The following is a 16,663-nucleotide window of genomic DNA, read 5'->3' on the forward strand; positions in this document are numbered from 1 at the left end:
TTCTGTGAAGCTTTTTTACGGAAACATACATTTTCGCCCGTCATTGGTATTATAAATTTGTAAAAAGTTGTTGACGATCCAAAATTGGAAATCATGGACAAATATCATATTAAAAAAAGAAAGACAGTCACTGCAGAATCCACGGATAATATGGATCCGGGTAAATTAATATATAATAGTTCTTTAGTATCATGACAGCATTATATCCGATTTATTGTGTATGGGAATCAGGCGCGGATTCAGATGGAAGAAAAAATGGGGAGGGTCGGACCCGGCATACGCCCCCTAAACATGCACTTTTCTCTTTTTTTTAGCATATACTTGTCATTGTTTCGCCCCCCTAGTATTTAAACCTGGATCCACCCCTGTGACATACTAATGTGTGTTCCCAATAAAAAAAAAAGAGAAAGTCCGCGGTCGGAGACATATCGGTAGAAATATTTACACCCCCTTTTTGTTTTTAAAGTCGGTAACTACATGTACAAATAACATAAGCTCTGTAGGGCTATTTTAAACCGACACACAATCATGAGACAAATATACAAACAGTTCAATATTAAAAATTAATAACATGTATGTCTGTCTGTCCGTCCTTTATAACACTTTGATAGGCAATATTTCATTTTCTTACGGAAAGACGGTCGTATAAGACGTTCATGATGAGCAACAAAAAAACTGTCAACGATTAACTTGCATGAACTTATTTTACAATCTGACTTTTTTTTTGCAGTTATATCCAAAACCCATGAAGAAGCCTCATGTAGCGACTCTCAAGATTCTTAAACAAACCCAAATACAAAAACTCAAACACAGTCTCTTGATCCAGTTGGTTTTATAGGGAAATCTTTAAATGATACACTTAAAAGTACAATTCTTAGTTCAAAATAGACACCAGAAAAAGGAAAATTTTCATTTCCTCTTACACACGGTAGAAGATATAATGTAGCCTGGGAAGATAAATTGAATTGGCTAAGGTATTCTCCTTCTACAGATTCTACTCTCTGTGCTCCCTGCATAGCGTTTGGTGAATGTAAGTCTTCTCGTGGCTATTCAGACAAATTTTCCTCTTCTGGAATGAAAGACTGGAATGGAAAAATGCTGTCGGGGCTAAAAGAGGAACTTTTTTTTTAAACCAAGAACAGTTGGGCGAATGCGTCATCGGGCTAATGCTGCATTTTCCGACGATTCGGTACACGGCTATTATAGAGTGAACGCATACTTTCCGTTTGTCGATCACTGTTTGAATGAGTTGAATGAACGATTTCCTTAACAAACACGCCCATCTTTCTTGGCGTTTCAGTTGCTGCCATGTCGCCTTCAGAACATAACTGAGGAGGAAATTGCCGATATCCAAGTCAGATATGAGGAGGATATGCCAGACTCTCCAGGGTTTGTTAGAGAACTTGAACGGTGGAAAATGTTCTGTTCCGGACTCCAAAACAGAGATAAAGATACCAATAATCAGTCTCGGAAACGGCAATTCAACTTGCAGACCCCAATTATTATCCCAATGTTCATGCAGTATATAGAGTGCTGCTCACAATGCCTGTAGGATCCGTGCCCTGTGAGAGGCCTTTCTCTGCGATGAGACGATTAAAACGTTAGAGCAGATCTACGATGACCGAAGACCGACTTTCTGGACTGGCTAGTCTCTTCATACATAGAGATATCACCGTTTGTAGAGAGAAGATTATGAGAAAATTTGATGAAACCACAAAACGTCGCCTTGGACCATTACATTTCTAACATTAATGATAATTTGATAACTACATGTACTTGTACACAGGTGTTAACTTATTAAAATTGCAAAAAATAGTACATTGTCATATTATTTACATCTGAAAAGAGAATCCCATACAAAGCATAACAGGTATACTTTCGAGACGAATACACTATTTATTTAATATTTAGTACTTGTCATCCCAAAAGACATTGTTGTATCAAGACTAACTTTCCTCATATAGATATGTTGCGATATGGCGATATGGCATTAGGTTGTGATCACAAATCATACATTAAAATCCAGGAAAACGCGTTTCAGGCCCTCAAACACCCCTATAAAAATTGCCTCACTATATATAAGACACAAGCTACGCCCCTGAAAATTATCATTAGTCATACGTTTTTGGGGACAGCAAAATGTTTTTTTTTATCCCTCCTTTATATCCAAAAATTCCAAATGTTTGGTTTTCTAACAATTTCAATATGAACATACCTTTAGTATGTTATGAACATTTAAGTAAGGAGCCTGTAATGCAGTTGTTGTCGTTTGTTTATGTGTTACATATTTGTGTTTCGTTCATTTTTTGTAGGGGGTCTCATTGGGGGTTCTGATCCCGGATCCCGTTTACTGTTTTGTCAGACACCCGTATCCCGCTTACACTACGTACGATACGATATTCTTTTGTTATTTTCCGTATCCCGCTAAACTTCATTTTCTGTTTTCACGGCACAATAATTTGACTTTCACGTGTCACGCTTACAAAAAAATCGGCAATCTCGCGTCACGCTTAGACCCACGGAGGGTAACTTCGATATATTTTTTGGAAGGGGTGTGCCATTTTTGCCTCAAAAAACGTACCCATTTAAATATAACATACACTGGAATTTAGTACCTTCAGTTATATTAATATTTCAGAAAGAATGACCTTTTCTTATATACAATTTTCAAAATATGACGTTAAAACGTTATTGAAGATCAAATCAGGAGACAAATTTCCGGGGTTCATTTGGAAACTTATTTGAAAGGTGAAATTAATAATTGACCATTAATAATGTAAGATTCTCAATAGCATATTTATATGATATGTAGATTATACCCCAAATCAATATACAGTTCTCAAACGTAAATGAATTTCAATATAGGATGTCATTTAAAAGGAGGGTCATTCTGAGTAAGCGGTATGGGCTTGATAACTCTAACTTTAAAAAAAAAACGTTCAGAAATATGAAAAGGAAAAGATGGACTTCCTTCTTGAACAAAATACAAAACTAGTAAACGGTGAATGTATATGTACTACTGTAGACTTTGTTATGATGACCTTTAACTTGATATATATTTATTTTTTATTATTTCAATCAACAGGTAAACCTTAATTTTTTTTTTCAATAATAGTAATTTCTTTCCCGAAAAAGAAAGATATTTATTTGCGGAAACGTAATTTTTTTTCCGGAATCGTCATCTTTTTTTCTGGAAAAGTAATACTAATTTGCGGAAACGTAAAAACGCCGCTACTTATTTCGGAAAAGTAATGCACGAAAATGCGGAAACGTGAAATTGGATTTTTGGAAAAAAAAATAACTACTAAAGGACATGTTAGCGCCGACATGAGTTGTATGAAAAGATTTCCAAAACAACCATATCATTAAGAAGGAATGTTTACATGCTCTATTCTCGTACTAGTATTACAGGGTTTTTGTGGCGTTCACCTTATAGACACACATCTTTTTAACGATGTTTAACAAGAATACCCCTATTTAGCGGACAAGCAATTTATTCTTTTTTTCTGTTATTGAATACCGAGAAAGAAAATAAATCCCGAAATTAATTTGGAACTTTGATACTCAATAGTTTTCCATCAAAATATTCACAATTAGTGTTCGTCCAGTGGCATATATAACAATCTTATTTCTATTTGCAATCAACAATGAGCAAAACCTTATAGTCATCTATAAAAGACCCCGAAATGACAAATTTAAAAACAATTCAAACGAGATAACTAACGGCCTGATTTATGTACAAAATGTGAAAATTCCTTGATAACCTGAATTTTCTTAATTATTTGCCTACAATATATAAGTCACTGTTTAAGAAAAATAAAAAAATAAAATTCTGGGACTATTATATTTACGTAAGTATAATAGTCCCAGAATTAAAGTGTTGATAAAATAAGAGCCTCACATTTGAAAGGTTTAAAACATTTCGAAGATAAAAAAAAAAAGTAAAAAAATATAAAAAAACAGACTTTTTCGGTCATTTTGTAACATGAATTAGGCAGTTAGTTTTCTCGACTGAATTGTTTTACATTGTCATTTTGGGGCCTTGAATAACAGACGATGTGGTATGGACTTTGCTCATTGTTGAAGGCCGTACAGTGACCTATAGTTGTTTACTTTTGTGTGACAATTTGGTCTCTTGTGAAAAGTGGTCGCATTGGCAATCATACCACATCTTTTTTATATATTTAAATCATTTTACAAGACATCAAATTGTTATTTTGTGTTACTGTTGCAGACAATTCTTTTCAAATACATGTATTAAAAGTTATTTTAATTTAATGGAATTTTGCATTTGCACCCGCTTGAAAAAAATAAAACCATATAAAAAAGCAACATCGAAATTCTCTGTACTTTAAGCGGCATTTTCACATGAGTAAAATATAGGCAGTGGCTAATGTCAACGTTTGAAACTTTCCGTGGAACAACGTCAAAATCGTTGTTTAATAGTCGACTTTCATATTATATTTGATGTAAGCGGTTATGCGTAACGTAAGCGGCCAACGTCACGTGATACCCGACAAGTTTTTTTCCGCGAAAATATAAACAAAGTAAAAAAGAATGGTAAAACGTTGTGTTTGGGGAACCTGCAACAGCGATGACAGGTATAAGCATAAACCTCATATGTCAGGAGTGGAATTCTTTCCTATACCTAAGCCTAAAACAAGATTGGAAGAAACTTTACAGTGGGTAAAAGCTTGTGGCAGGAAAGATTACGCCGTATCCAATGTAAACAAACATGCCTATGTGTGCAGCAAGCACTTTGTTGATGGGAGACCTACCACCCAACATCCATACCCAGTCATGGCTACCCCTTCAAAGCAAATTGTGCACAAATCCAGGAAACTTCCGTTTGACAGAGCCACTATGCCTACCAAAGCCAGCATAACAACGCCCACTACCAGTAAGATTGTCGATCAAGTATGGAGGGATGTTGGGGCGTATGTAACTTTAAATGGAACCAACACATCAAAAGACCAACCTCTTCAGGCAACACCACATTTCTGTGAAGAACTTAAAGGTAATGACTGGTATAATATATATGAAATGACAAGGCATTGACCGATAATAAGTTATCAAACTCCCGAAAAAAGGGGGTGAATTCCAAGTAGCATGCTCCTCCAAATTGATTTATTTGTATGCTGTCCACTTACTCTGTTTCTTAATAATGTCTGATGACTTATTATGTCTGTGAATCATTTAATCGATGTTGTATACCTGCTGTACCTTACAGATGCTGCATTGGACTACCCTATCAGTAATTATATAATGTTTTATGTGCATATATCTACCTATATAGGATATGTCCATATTTTTCTACAAAATATATATGTCATCAGTACACTCTAAGTCTTTTGCTCAATATTAATTGGTTTACAAATAATTTTGAAAATTGAAAATCAACCAAGTCATGCAATATATATATATTGAATCTTGATGTTTCAGTGGATGCAGACCATACTTACAATGCTGTAAAGAGGGGATTTATTGTACAAACTGCAAGTATATCTACACAAACAGACATTGACATGGAAGAAATGGATTCTCTGACAGATAATATGATGGACACTGGTAGCATGAAGAGAAAGAATCTCATGAATGACATTATGAAAGACAACAAATCCTGCAAATTCTATACAGGTACATGTAACTAAAATTTTCAAAGATTTAAAAATGTATGGAAGTTTGATGGTATATTATGCACATTTATAAATGGGTAATAAATTACAAATGACATTTATTCTGTATATTAAAACCATGAAAATAAATTATCACCTGACCACAAAAGGCTGAATTCATTTTGCCTATGGGTCAAATTGTCTAGACTAAGTGTGCTGGACACAGTACATGCAGTTGGTATTGTTTCAATTTCTTTAAAGTTTGAGATTAAATCCTATCTAGAGACAAAAAAATATAATTTGATTGCTCAAATTTGCCTTTTTTATAATTGTTGTGTCAAAATTTAGACGCTTTACCATGAGAAATAAGTATATATATTTTGTTTTCTTCATTCAAGGTGTATCACTGGCAGTATTTTGTTTCATCCTAAACTTCCTGAGGAAAAAGGCTTCATCCATGGTGTACTGGAACAGTGCAGATACATCCGAAAGGGAAAATTCTGAGGTAAAAGATATATTAAGAGGTTTATACTTTTTATTTTGTCCTTTTAATAGCATGTTTAGTATACCAGAAAAAGCAGACGACATTTTTGTACACTTGTGTACATGTACATGTATTTATAATGTAATGTCAGTACCTTAAATCTGTTATCCAAATACATAAAACAAAATTAATATAAGAACAGTGTAAATGGTGAAAGTATTAGGACAGTTTCTGCTTGATATTCTGGAGCATCTATATATATAGCTACATTTGTTGTAATGTCATTTGAGTTTTTAAATTTTCACCATGGAAAAACTTCTATGTCAATGAACCAATTTTTGCATGACTCGAGGTGCACGTACAATGTGTAATGTTTTTCAGTCTGTGCGTATGTTTGTTCAATATTGAATTGTTTGCCAAATTGATGTTTTGACCCGGATTTCGTGTTTCACTTATTTAACATTGAAAATGACAGCACAAGTCTCAATAACAATTGATGGTAACTGAAAACATGACTCTAGAATCAATATAGGTTTCAGATTATATGAAGAATATGCATCATTATTTATTTATTTCAGACACCTCGCAAAGGACCGAGAAGAATATTAGACATAAAGGAGGAATTAGCACTCACTTTGTTAAGACTTAGAAGAGGATTCGATACCAAAACTCTTGGGGACATGTTTGCTATATCAGAAAGCTCTGTGTGTAGAATATTTACTACTTGGCTAAATCTAATGTATCATGATTTGAAGTTTTTGGTCAGATGGCCTTCAAGAGAACAAGTTCTTAAAAAAATGCCAAAATGTTTCAAACACTTTAAGAAAACAAAATGTATTATTGATTGCACAGAATTTTTTGTACAAAAACCTAGTCTGCCATCAGCCCAGCGAATTACATATTCTAGTTACAAACATCACAACACTTTTAAATGTCTTGTTGGAATCACACCCAGAGGTTCATTTAGTTTTATATCTGACTTATTTACTGGTAGCATATCTGATCGTAAAATTGTACAAGATTCTGGCTTCCTACAGAAAGTTGAGTATGGTGATGATATAATGGCAGATAGAGGCTTCCTTATTCGAGGTGACTTAGCACTGAAAGGGGCAACTTTAAATATTCCCCCTTTCTCAATGGGAAAGCAGATGTGTGCAAATGCAACTACAAAGACACGCAGAATTGCACGTGCAAGAATTCATGTGGAAAGGGCAATAGGAAGACTGAAGAACTTTACACTTTTACAGAGAACTATTCCACTGAGAATGAAACATACATTTAATCAAGTTGTAAAAGTGTGTGCTATTTTGTGCAATCTGGACAGTCAGTTGGTTAAATAATATATAACTTATTGTTGACTTTTTATTCCATTTTTTTAAATTACATATATAAACAAATACATGTACATACATAGACATGATAAATAAGATGTTGACCAAAAAATTTAGGTCAATTTTAAAAACCAAGATGATATGGTATGATGAATACCAATGAACTCTCCACAAGAGACCAAAATGACACAGAAATTAACAACTATAATGTCACATAACAGACTTTAACATTGAGCAAAGTCAAAACCGCATAGTCGGCTATAAAAGATTCTGAAATGACAATGTAAAAAATCGAATGAGAAAACTAAAACCCTATTTATGTTAAAGTTAAGTCCATTCAAAATTGAATATAAAATAGAAGATGTGGTATGACTGCCATTGAATCACAACATTTAGACAACTATCCATACAAGAGACATTTTATTGTAGTTAAAGTACTAAGCAATTATAGGAGACAGTACAACCTTCAACACAGAGCTTCGGCTCACATTTAATAACAATCAAGGGCCCAAAAGATGACCAGTGTAAAACAAATAATAAACTGGAATACAAAATGAAAGAGACACACTATAAAACCTGTTTAAAAAAGATTTACTCATCAAATTGATATGATGTTAATTATTAATAAGTAACATGTACATTTTATGACAAAATTCATTGACAAGATATAAGTGCCTTAGCCAAATGATTTTGAAAGAAAAGCTGAAACTTTTTACACATTCTTTCAAAAAACAGAGGATCAAATGTAGCACTAGCAACAGCAATTCCTTTCTTTGTGAATACAACCAAGTCTGATTTGTGGATTCCATATATACCCATTTGTCCTTGAATTTGATGGTAATATTCACATTTGTCAGTTACTTGAAGTTCACCACTAGAATTTAGCACACATCCCTTTTTAATGGCAACTTCCTTAGGATTCAAGTTCCTGTCAGCAAACGGACATTTAACTTCCACTAGATTCTCACCATGACACTTACATGAGAACAGACCATCAACAGAACATCCAACATAAGGCAACCTTGTGTAGATACGAAGTCCCTTTTTCTCTAACATACAGCCTTTATGTTTATGTCTGTTTACACGTATGTAAAGGTCCAATGCAGCTTTCTCTTTCCTCTTCCCCCATTCAAGAGATGGTACTTCAGAATCAGATAAATCATATTCCCCTAGTAGACTTTTCATTAACGAAGGAGGGCATTTCAAATTGTCAACAGCTCTACAGACTTTAAAAAAATTTGACGCAGTTATTCTACCTTTCCTCAACTTAAACCAAGTAGCATTATCTGACTGATCAACAGTACAACGTTCAACGTGCAACACTTCATCTCGTTCTATCAGAATAGTTGACAGGGTTTCTGGAGTAGCATTAACAGCTGCTGACATCATCGACCAACTTTCACATCTATCACATGCTACGAAATCCACCTCTTCATCCAATTCTGATGGGTCTTCCAACAAATCTAATGCCTGTAGTTCTGGTGATATCTTGAAAAAGACAAGATGAAAATATTAAATTATGCAACTGCAAATGCATCATGGCAATTCACTTTATACATATATACTAAGTTTACTTGGTGTAGACTTACCTATTTTAAAAATTGCATGGTCATAAAAGTATTGTTTGTAACCATGGTAACACAGATACTGTTAATATAATTTTATAGAAATTATTGCAATATTTAAAAAAAAAATATACTGAAATATGTTTGTGCCTGTCCAAATCAGGATCCTCTGCCCTTTGCTCGTCTTGTATTGTTTTTTAATAAATTTTGGAGATAAGTATGACATCCAATACAGTACATTCCGGTTATTTGCATAGCCTATTTGTCACTAAACTAGTATTTATTATTGTTTGGGGGCCTGCTGAAGGACATCTGTGAGTAGAGCATTTTCTCAATGCATTGAAGACCCATTGGTGTCCTTTGGTTGTTATTTGCTTTTTGATCAGGTTGTTTTCTCTTTGACACATTTCCCATTTCCATTCTTAATTTTATACTCTCTAACTTATTACAGGAGACATCTCATTAGGGTCTAGGTAATCTATTATTTACATTATGAAAATTTTTATGTAAATTTAATCACATAGTATTATAATAATTACTGAAATAAATTGGGTAATCAATTATTAATCAGAAACATATTCTAAGATAATTAAACATCTATGAAATATGTGTGATGTTTGAATTAAAGTTATCAAATAATAACTGAAAAGTTGTAAAGTTATCACATATTATATAAATGAAATTGTTTGTTTCTATCTTATGAGCAGTTAAATTAAGATGCTCCCAATACCATGTGAAATATGGTAAATACAAATGTATATTACAGTTTAGAAAATCTAAATCAAATTAAACTTACTGCTTTTAACTGTCTAGCAATGTTTAACATTTGTTCAGCTCCATAATCATCTCTGTTGTCTGAAGACCGCGGGTCAAAATCATGGGCACCGTCTTGCATTCCATTGTCAGCTTGATCAGCAGTTGAATACCTGAAAAAAAAGACAATACTTAAAATGCTTTGTTTTTATTTCATGCTATTAGCTCAAATTTACAGAGAGATAAAATCTTGTGACATACAAATTCTGTTGTGTGCCTATTCCAAGCCATCAGTTGTTTCTAATTTTTCAATTTCAGTTTAATATGAATATATATTCTTGTAAGGTTGAATAAGAGTTTCTCAATGCAAGTGGTGTTGCTTTCACTCAAATGAAATTGATCGTTATTTTGTCATCAATCAGGCATTTTCTGGGCCTGTGATAGCTGACTGTTAGGTATTAGCTTTGCTCATTGTTGAAGGTAGTACAGTGAACTATAGTTGTCAATAATACTTTATTCTGAAAGCAACACAACTTATAGGATACATACACATAATTTTACACCAATATAAGAATTTCACAAGAGATATATAAAATATATAAATATAAGGTGTGCATGAAAGAACATATAATACATAATACATAATACAAAATACCAGCGGAGAATGATATATAAATACTTAAATAAAGTGAGAACAAAAATATTATTTACTGCAATTAAATTCTAAGTTTTTCTACAGATTTTAGAAATATACCCAAGTTATTCAATTCTTTAATATTTCTGACAGATAACAACTGGATAAGTTTGAATGTAGATGGATTTTCTCCAATAATACTTTTTTATATACTTTTCTCGAATCTGACTATATTTTGTAAATGTCTGTGTTAGTTGGTTTCTTGTGCCACAGTGGAGATTTGTCTCAATGGCTATTATACCACATCTTCTTTATTATAATTACATGTAATAAAACATTTACTGTTGTAATGAACAAAATCTTTTTTAAAAACATGAAATTTTAATAAATTTATACTGTTAATTATATTTACATGTAGCTAGTATACCTTGCTTTCATAATTTTCAACTTTTTAATTGGAACTGGACAATCATGCTGCCTTGCTCTTTTCAACCATAAATTGTCACCATCAGTAACTGATTTTGCCTCAAATCCTTCAATTTCATACAGTGTTGCACCTATGTGTCGACAACCACCATCAGCACTGAAAAACACAAATACAAAATTAGTTAGACTACACATGAAACTAAGAAGGAAAATATATTTCATACAAAATGTACATGTACATGTAGGATTCATGCAATACATCTCTACATGTACATAGAAAATTTTTTTTGTTGGTCTGCAACTTAAACATGACTGGTTGATTTTGTTGTCATTTTCTCAAAATTATAAGAAACTGTTTCAATCAACAGGCACACACATTAATCATACATGTATATTGGTGAATTGCTACACCGGCGCCGCTACATGAAGTACGGGTGATCTAGTATTCTACATGTATCTCTAAACAACTAACATAAATAACTTTCACATAAGCTATTTAATAGAAGCTGATATTATGTAATTAAAAGAAAATAGTTATAATACATGTAATTATATTTTCAGCAGTGTTTTTATTTTATTTTTGATGCATGGACAGCCTTGAAAATCATCATAAAGATGGACTACAGTGTACATGTACATACATGTATTTAAAAAGTACTAACAGTTGTATTTAAGCCAATATTGGTATGGACCACATATTCAAACAGATACAATGCAGTCTAAATTTTCATTCAATGTAACACTTCTTAAGCTATTTTCCTCAAGTGATTTAATATATATGTATCCGTGACAAAAATGATTTATAACGGCTATCAAGAAAGTTTAATGCACCTTTTTAGTTCAGTGATTTATAGGTGAAAAAATTGGATGCTTGTTACATGTACTTACCCTCCTATGCATGTACAATATGCTGCCTTCACATCACCAGCATTGTCCATTACGATCCAGGCATCATATGTGGAGGTATTAAGATATGTTTTGTCTTTCTGTGTAGGTTTGATGGCAGCCAAAAATATAAATAAACTGTTCAACTCGGTCATTTCAAGACTCTCTACATAACCATCGAAATACAAACGGTAATCTTCAGAAGATTTGTAGGCCTTCAACTTTCTACGATCATAGTTTGAAGTGTTATACAGCAGATAGTTAAAAACATCATACAGTGACACATTCGGAATATTGGAAAGGTCCTTGGTGAATCCTTGTAGAGAAGACATGTTGTCAATCCCGTTGCTTTTCAGCAATTCTGCTACAGTGTTTGTGACCCGGTCCGTACACATATCTGGGTCAAGTGGTAGATTTAGCCCTTCAACAGCAGTGCACAACCTCACTAATTCATTCCTTTTCATGTTGGTTACACCTATCCCCCTTAATCTCAAATATTCTTTCAAATCGGTAACTTTCATTGACGCGCAATCCATATTGTTTACTTAGTTGTCTTGGTGCTGATGTCGGGTATCACGTGACTTAGGATAATAAAAGACGGAACCGACTACGGAAAGGGAAATGTATATGAAAATGGACTATTAGGAACGTCGTGTAACGCTAAGTGGCACCAATACCGTGCGTAACGTCAATATAAATCTGTGATTTTACTATGTTCACAACTTCGATGAACCAAAGCAAGTTAAACATCGACCTGTATCTAAATCAAATTGGTTCTCTTCTTCTTCTTCTTTTGGTATACAATAGTCTATCGACATTCGATGATTACATACTGTTGGCATACGTGGACTAGTCTATTTACAAAACTGTTACCCCAATTTATTCAAAATATATGTTTTTTTCTTATGTTTAATGTATACATATATATATTTTTAATTGCGCTATAGTTCCGTAACTTTCTACCCAGTCGTATAAACGAATCGTCGACAAGTGCGTTTTTTTTAAAATCAATATTTCTGGTATGTTCCAATCTGTCCTTCACTATTGACATCGGGAATATATTACATTTTACCAAAGTCAACCTTGGAAAAAATATTTAAATAGATTGTTATTTCATCAAATCTTATTTTTTGGGTATTATTTATATTTTTATGAATTATATTCTTTACACCAGCAATGTTTTTTATAAACAAGCGTACGAGTTTAGTTATGACAAGTAAGACAGAGTTGTATATTATACATCTGATAGTTCAAAATGGAAAGTTATAAGTTATCGGCCGTGTACACTGAATATTACCTGCAGAAGTGAAACGATGCATGAACTTGCAAGTCCGACAGGAAATCGCTTGAATACCTGGACGTGTCACCTCACACCCCTTACAATACCTTTGGAAGTAATACTTTTAGGCATGCTGGTGATCAGATGAGGGAAGATCAGAATTTATTTGAAAAAAGTTTAATACTTTAAAGAATTATGAACAATTTAGATTTTAGAAAACAATTTTCACGGAACACTTATTCATGATTTCAACTTTGACTCTTTACTTAATTCCAATATTAACAGTTTAAAAACAACAGACCATGGTAATTTAAAAAAATGCAAAAAAATTCCGTATAAAGTTAGTTAGTCGGATAAAACAACAGTACGATTGACTAGAGAGATATCGACACGCAATATCCTTATTCTTTCAAAAAGAGATTCCCAGGCAACCTCAGAATATAAAGTTTCAGGTTTTGTAAATATTAGTAGACCTGTTAATAGTTTGTGGCCTCTAATTGCAAATTTTCTAATTTCCAAGGATCCGTGTTGAAGGCTGTTCTTTGACCTATTCAATTTTTAAATAAAATATGTTTTAACTAAACGGAGCCTTGGCTATAAAAAGCCTCAAATGTTGAAGGCTATCCTTTGACCTATTAAATTTTTAATAGTCTTCAAATTTCAACAAAATTCCGCGTAAGGGATCACAACTTGGAAATGGAGATTATCAGCAATAATGGTTTTTTTTTTAAGTTTTAGTTACGAATGATATTCTAGCCTAACGTGTTGATGTGTCTGTTGTCAGAGATGCACATAGACCTAGGTGAACAATACTGCCTTTAGTTACATCTAGTGTTTAGTTCCATAAAATTTCAGTTATTATCAAATTTTGTTGAAGAATTTATTGGTGAAGGTTAATGTAAATGTTCAGTTGCAAGTACTACATGCATATTGAGGACACACTCGAAGAAGTATGGTTACTGGCAAATCTATCCAGGCATCTCCACAATAAAAATATCTTCACGGAAAGCAAGCTATACTAAATAAAAAAATAAAAAAACACGTATGTACGATTTTCAAAGTTGTTTAAGTAATTGTAGTGTATTGGATATACCCGTTGGACGCATGTTTCTGTCTTGTCATTACTTTCAATGAAAAGCTGGTGGTATTCTTAGCCCCAACACCATGATTTATTTTAAAATTGCTTCTGATTTTATTCACAGTTTTTGTTCAGATGGTGTCACAGTCATGTCTCAGTACCTAACAAGTCGGTTGAGTACAGGAACCCTGATGAGTTCAAAATGATGAGTCCTCTATGCAGAAAAAAAAATTCCGCACATAGAGGCCGGTCTCTTGGTCACTAAACAATAATGTCTAATAGTTCAGTGAAATGGTTGCTACACTTAACACTAAAATGCACTTTTGAACTTAAATTGAAAAAAACCCACATGAGATTACCAAAGGATAAAGGTTTCTGCTTTTAGACAGGCGATGGATGTATACTCATGACTTTTGATATCTCAACCGGCCCCTATTCCTTTAGCAAATGAGGAATAAACAACCACAATGCATTAAACAAGAGAAAACTCGATTTAAAAGAGTCAGATGTAGAAATAGGTAACAGAAGAAACTACGCAAATGGCAATAATAAACATTAAATAACAAACGGACCAGTAGCAGTAACTCAATGCAAGCTCCATGTTTGCAGTACACTTATCGGTAATTTGTGTCATTGGTAGAAAAATTAACAATTCTTAAACAATAATATCTGGGAATATTTGGTATGCTCCAATAAAATAATATCCTTACCTACTACAAAAACATATAAAACTATTCTCTGTTCTTTGGTTTTGTTCACAAATAGATTTTTCTCTAATAAGATATTTCATTCTCCCATAGGATATTTGTTTCTCCTATAGGATATCCCCAAGGGTGGCTGGGGTATAGAAATATGGTCACTTGGTCTTCTCCCGACCGGCAGTAAAACGCTTGCCGAAGTGGGGCGTCCGTTTGGCTGTGCGGGATGTATCAAGTTCGCAGTCACGTCCGGTCAGAAGGGGGACGTTAATTCCGATGCCTCGTGTAAAGGGAGTGCCATGCTCTTTGCACGTTAAGAACTCTTGCAACAACTCTTTGAGGGGTCCGTAGGTGGCCTGCTGCAAGGCAAAATATCTATCCCTATCCAATATACCCTCATTTTCCAGTGGCTGTCTAAATTTACCCGACCATCATCCTAGATGGCCTCTATTGTATCAACCTACCTATTGTATTTATTGTGAACTTGTTCTCGTCCTGAATATGCATGAAATATTTGCCACTGGACGTTAAGCAACCAACAATCAATCAATCCTATAGGATATTTATTTCTCCTATAGGATATTTCTTTCTCCCATAGGATTTTTTTCTCTCTTATGAGTTGCTTTGATCTCCCATAGGATTTTAAACCTCCCTTAGGATTTTTAATCTCCCTTAGGATTCTTTTTTATCCCACAGGATATTTTTTCTGTAATGAAATCCCTTAGGATATTTATTAATCCTATCGGATATTTTTAATCCCATGGGATTATTTTATTAGACTAATATCCTGTAGGACAAAAAATATCCTATAGGAAATGCTTTAATTTTTCCTAAGGGATTTTTTTAATCATAAGGGAGAAACTATATCCTATGGGATATTTTTATTCTCCTCAGCCTAAGGGATTATAAATCCTATGGGAGAAAAAAATATCCTACAGGATTTTGTCACTATTTTCACTCCAGTTGCCGAACCGGGCGAGCCACGCCAATTATTTTTTTGTATTGTGTTATTTATCCCCAGAGGTACATTATTGCCAAGTTTTATGATTCTACGACAAAAAGAAGTGTGGTTCCAATTTGCACTTATGAGAAGTGCAAATTAATCCAAGAACATGTTGGGATATAGTTCTAAAAAAGCAATATTTTGCTTTTGCCATTTTGTGTCCCATTTGCCTAAGACCACTGTTAACCAAACAAAGCACCACAACCTAATGTACCGGATGCATCTGTAAACAAATGTAGTTGATCAGATGTTAACCAACGATCTGATAAAATCATATAAATGATATTGATAAATGACTTCCCGTTAAAATTCGTTAGAAAAAATTGCCATGTATTTAGATCTCCATCAAAATATAAAGAGTCACACCAACCCTCACATAAGTTAACAAAAATACTACTTACTTGAAGTGTAGAGTGGCAGTTTTGATGTATTTGGTTGCAACATCTTTTTTCAACCTCAATTGGCATTTCCCTGCAATTGCTGCACCAACCCAAAGTTTCAATATCTACTGTAGGTATTGGCTTTGGTGGCGTTTCACTTGCAGTAATCTGTCACCAAGGGATAGTGTCATCAAAACCTTTTTTTGCCGCAGCCTCGTTCAGTCCACACGTCTTACGTATCATTTTAATCATATGATTAAGCGGTTTGCCAAGGTCAACCTCTACCCGTTGCCTTTCTTTCCCTAACGGCGCTTCACTACTATCATTACTATTATAAAAATAAATAATGCATTCAACAATGACAATCTGTTTTAAATTTTCCGCCATTTCAAATTATTGATACTGTTATTTAAGTACTAGTAGACTATAGATGAAGAGAGCAATAAATATCCAAGGAACCAGTTCATTAATACATAATTTAAAACAATATCCGGGCAGACTTTGAATTAGTTCCTGTTTACTTTTTAATCAA

The 16,663-nt window shown here is 33.6% G+C and overlaps 2 protein-coding genes across 2 annotated transcripts; one reads left to right on the plus strand and one right to left on the minus strand.

Annotated features, from left to right (window-relative positions):
• The first annotated feature begins 4,446 nt into the window (after window positions 1–4,446).
• On the plus strand, window positions 4,447–7,457 carry LOC134719238 (uncharacterized). The gene is made up of 4 exons (XM_063582244.1): window positions 4,447–5,017; window positions 5,443–5,637; window positions 6,014–6,120; window positions 6,678–7,457. The coding sequence occupies exons 1-4, from the start codon at window positions 4,558–4,560 to the stop codon at window positions 7,437–7,439; spliced, it is 1,524 nt and encodes a 507-aa protein (XP_063438314.1). The 5' UTR covers window positions 4,447–4,557; the 3' UTR covers window positions 7,440–7,457.
• A 73-nt stretch (window positions 7,458–7,530) lies between these two features.
• On the minus strand, window positions 7,531–12,331 carry LOC134719237 (uncharacterized). Its single transcript, XM_063582243.1, has 4 exons — window positions 11,697–12,331; window positions 10,810–10,965; window positions 9,792–9,921; window positions 7,531–8,918 (listed from the first exon to the last, which is right to left on the minus strand). Exons 1-4 carry the CDS (start codon window positions 12,227–12,229, stop codon window positions 8,085–8,087), a joined length of 1,653 nt encoding a protein of 550 aa, XP_063438313.1. The 5' UTR covers window positions 12,230–12,331; the 3' UTR covers window positions 7,531–8,084.
• Between the last annotated feature and the right edge of the window lie 4,332 nt (window positions 12,332–16,663).

Source organism: Mytilus trossulus, chromosome 5, assembly GCF_036588685.1.
Source record: "Mytilus trossulus isolate FHL-02 chromosome 5, PNRI_Mtr1.1.1.hap1, whole genome shotgun sequence".
NCBI lineage: Eukaryota > Metazoa > Mollusca > Bivalvia > Mytilida > Mytilidae > Mytilus > Mytilus trossulus.

What these genes read in the sequence shown, in the direction of transcription:
- LOC134719238 (XM_063582244.1), top strand. Translation starts at nt 4,558, where the DNA reads ATGGTAAAACGTTGTGTTTGGGGAACCTGCAACAGCGATGACAGGTAT. An exon ending in TTTCTGTGAAGAACTTAAAG is followed by an intron (nt 5,018 to 5,442) that starts GTAATGACTGGT and finishes TTGATGTTTCAG; the next exon opens with TGGATGCAGACCATACTTAC. An exon ending in CCGAAAGGGAAAATTCTGAG is followed by an intron (nt 6,121 to 6,677) that starts GTAAAAGATATA and finishes TATTTATTTCAG; the next exon opens with ACACCTCGCAAAGGACCGAG.
- LOC134719237 (XM_063582243.1), bottom strand. Translation starts at nt 12,229, where the DNA reads ATGGATTGCGCGTCAATGAAAGTTACCGATTTGAAAGAATATTTGAGA. An exon ending in TATTGTACATGCATAGGAGG is followed by an intron (nt 10,966 to 11,696) that starts GTAAGTACATGT and finishes TGTGTTTTTCAG; the next exon opens with TGCTGATGGTGGTTGTCGAC. An exon ending in TTGAAAATTATGAAAGCAAG is followed by an intron (nt 9,922 to 10,809) that starts GTATACTAGCTA and finishes CTTTTTTTTCAG; the next exon opens with GTATTCAACTGCTGATCAAG.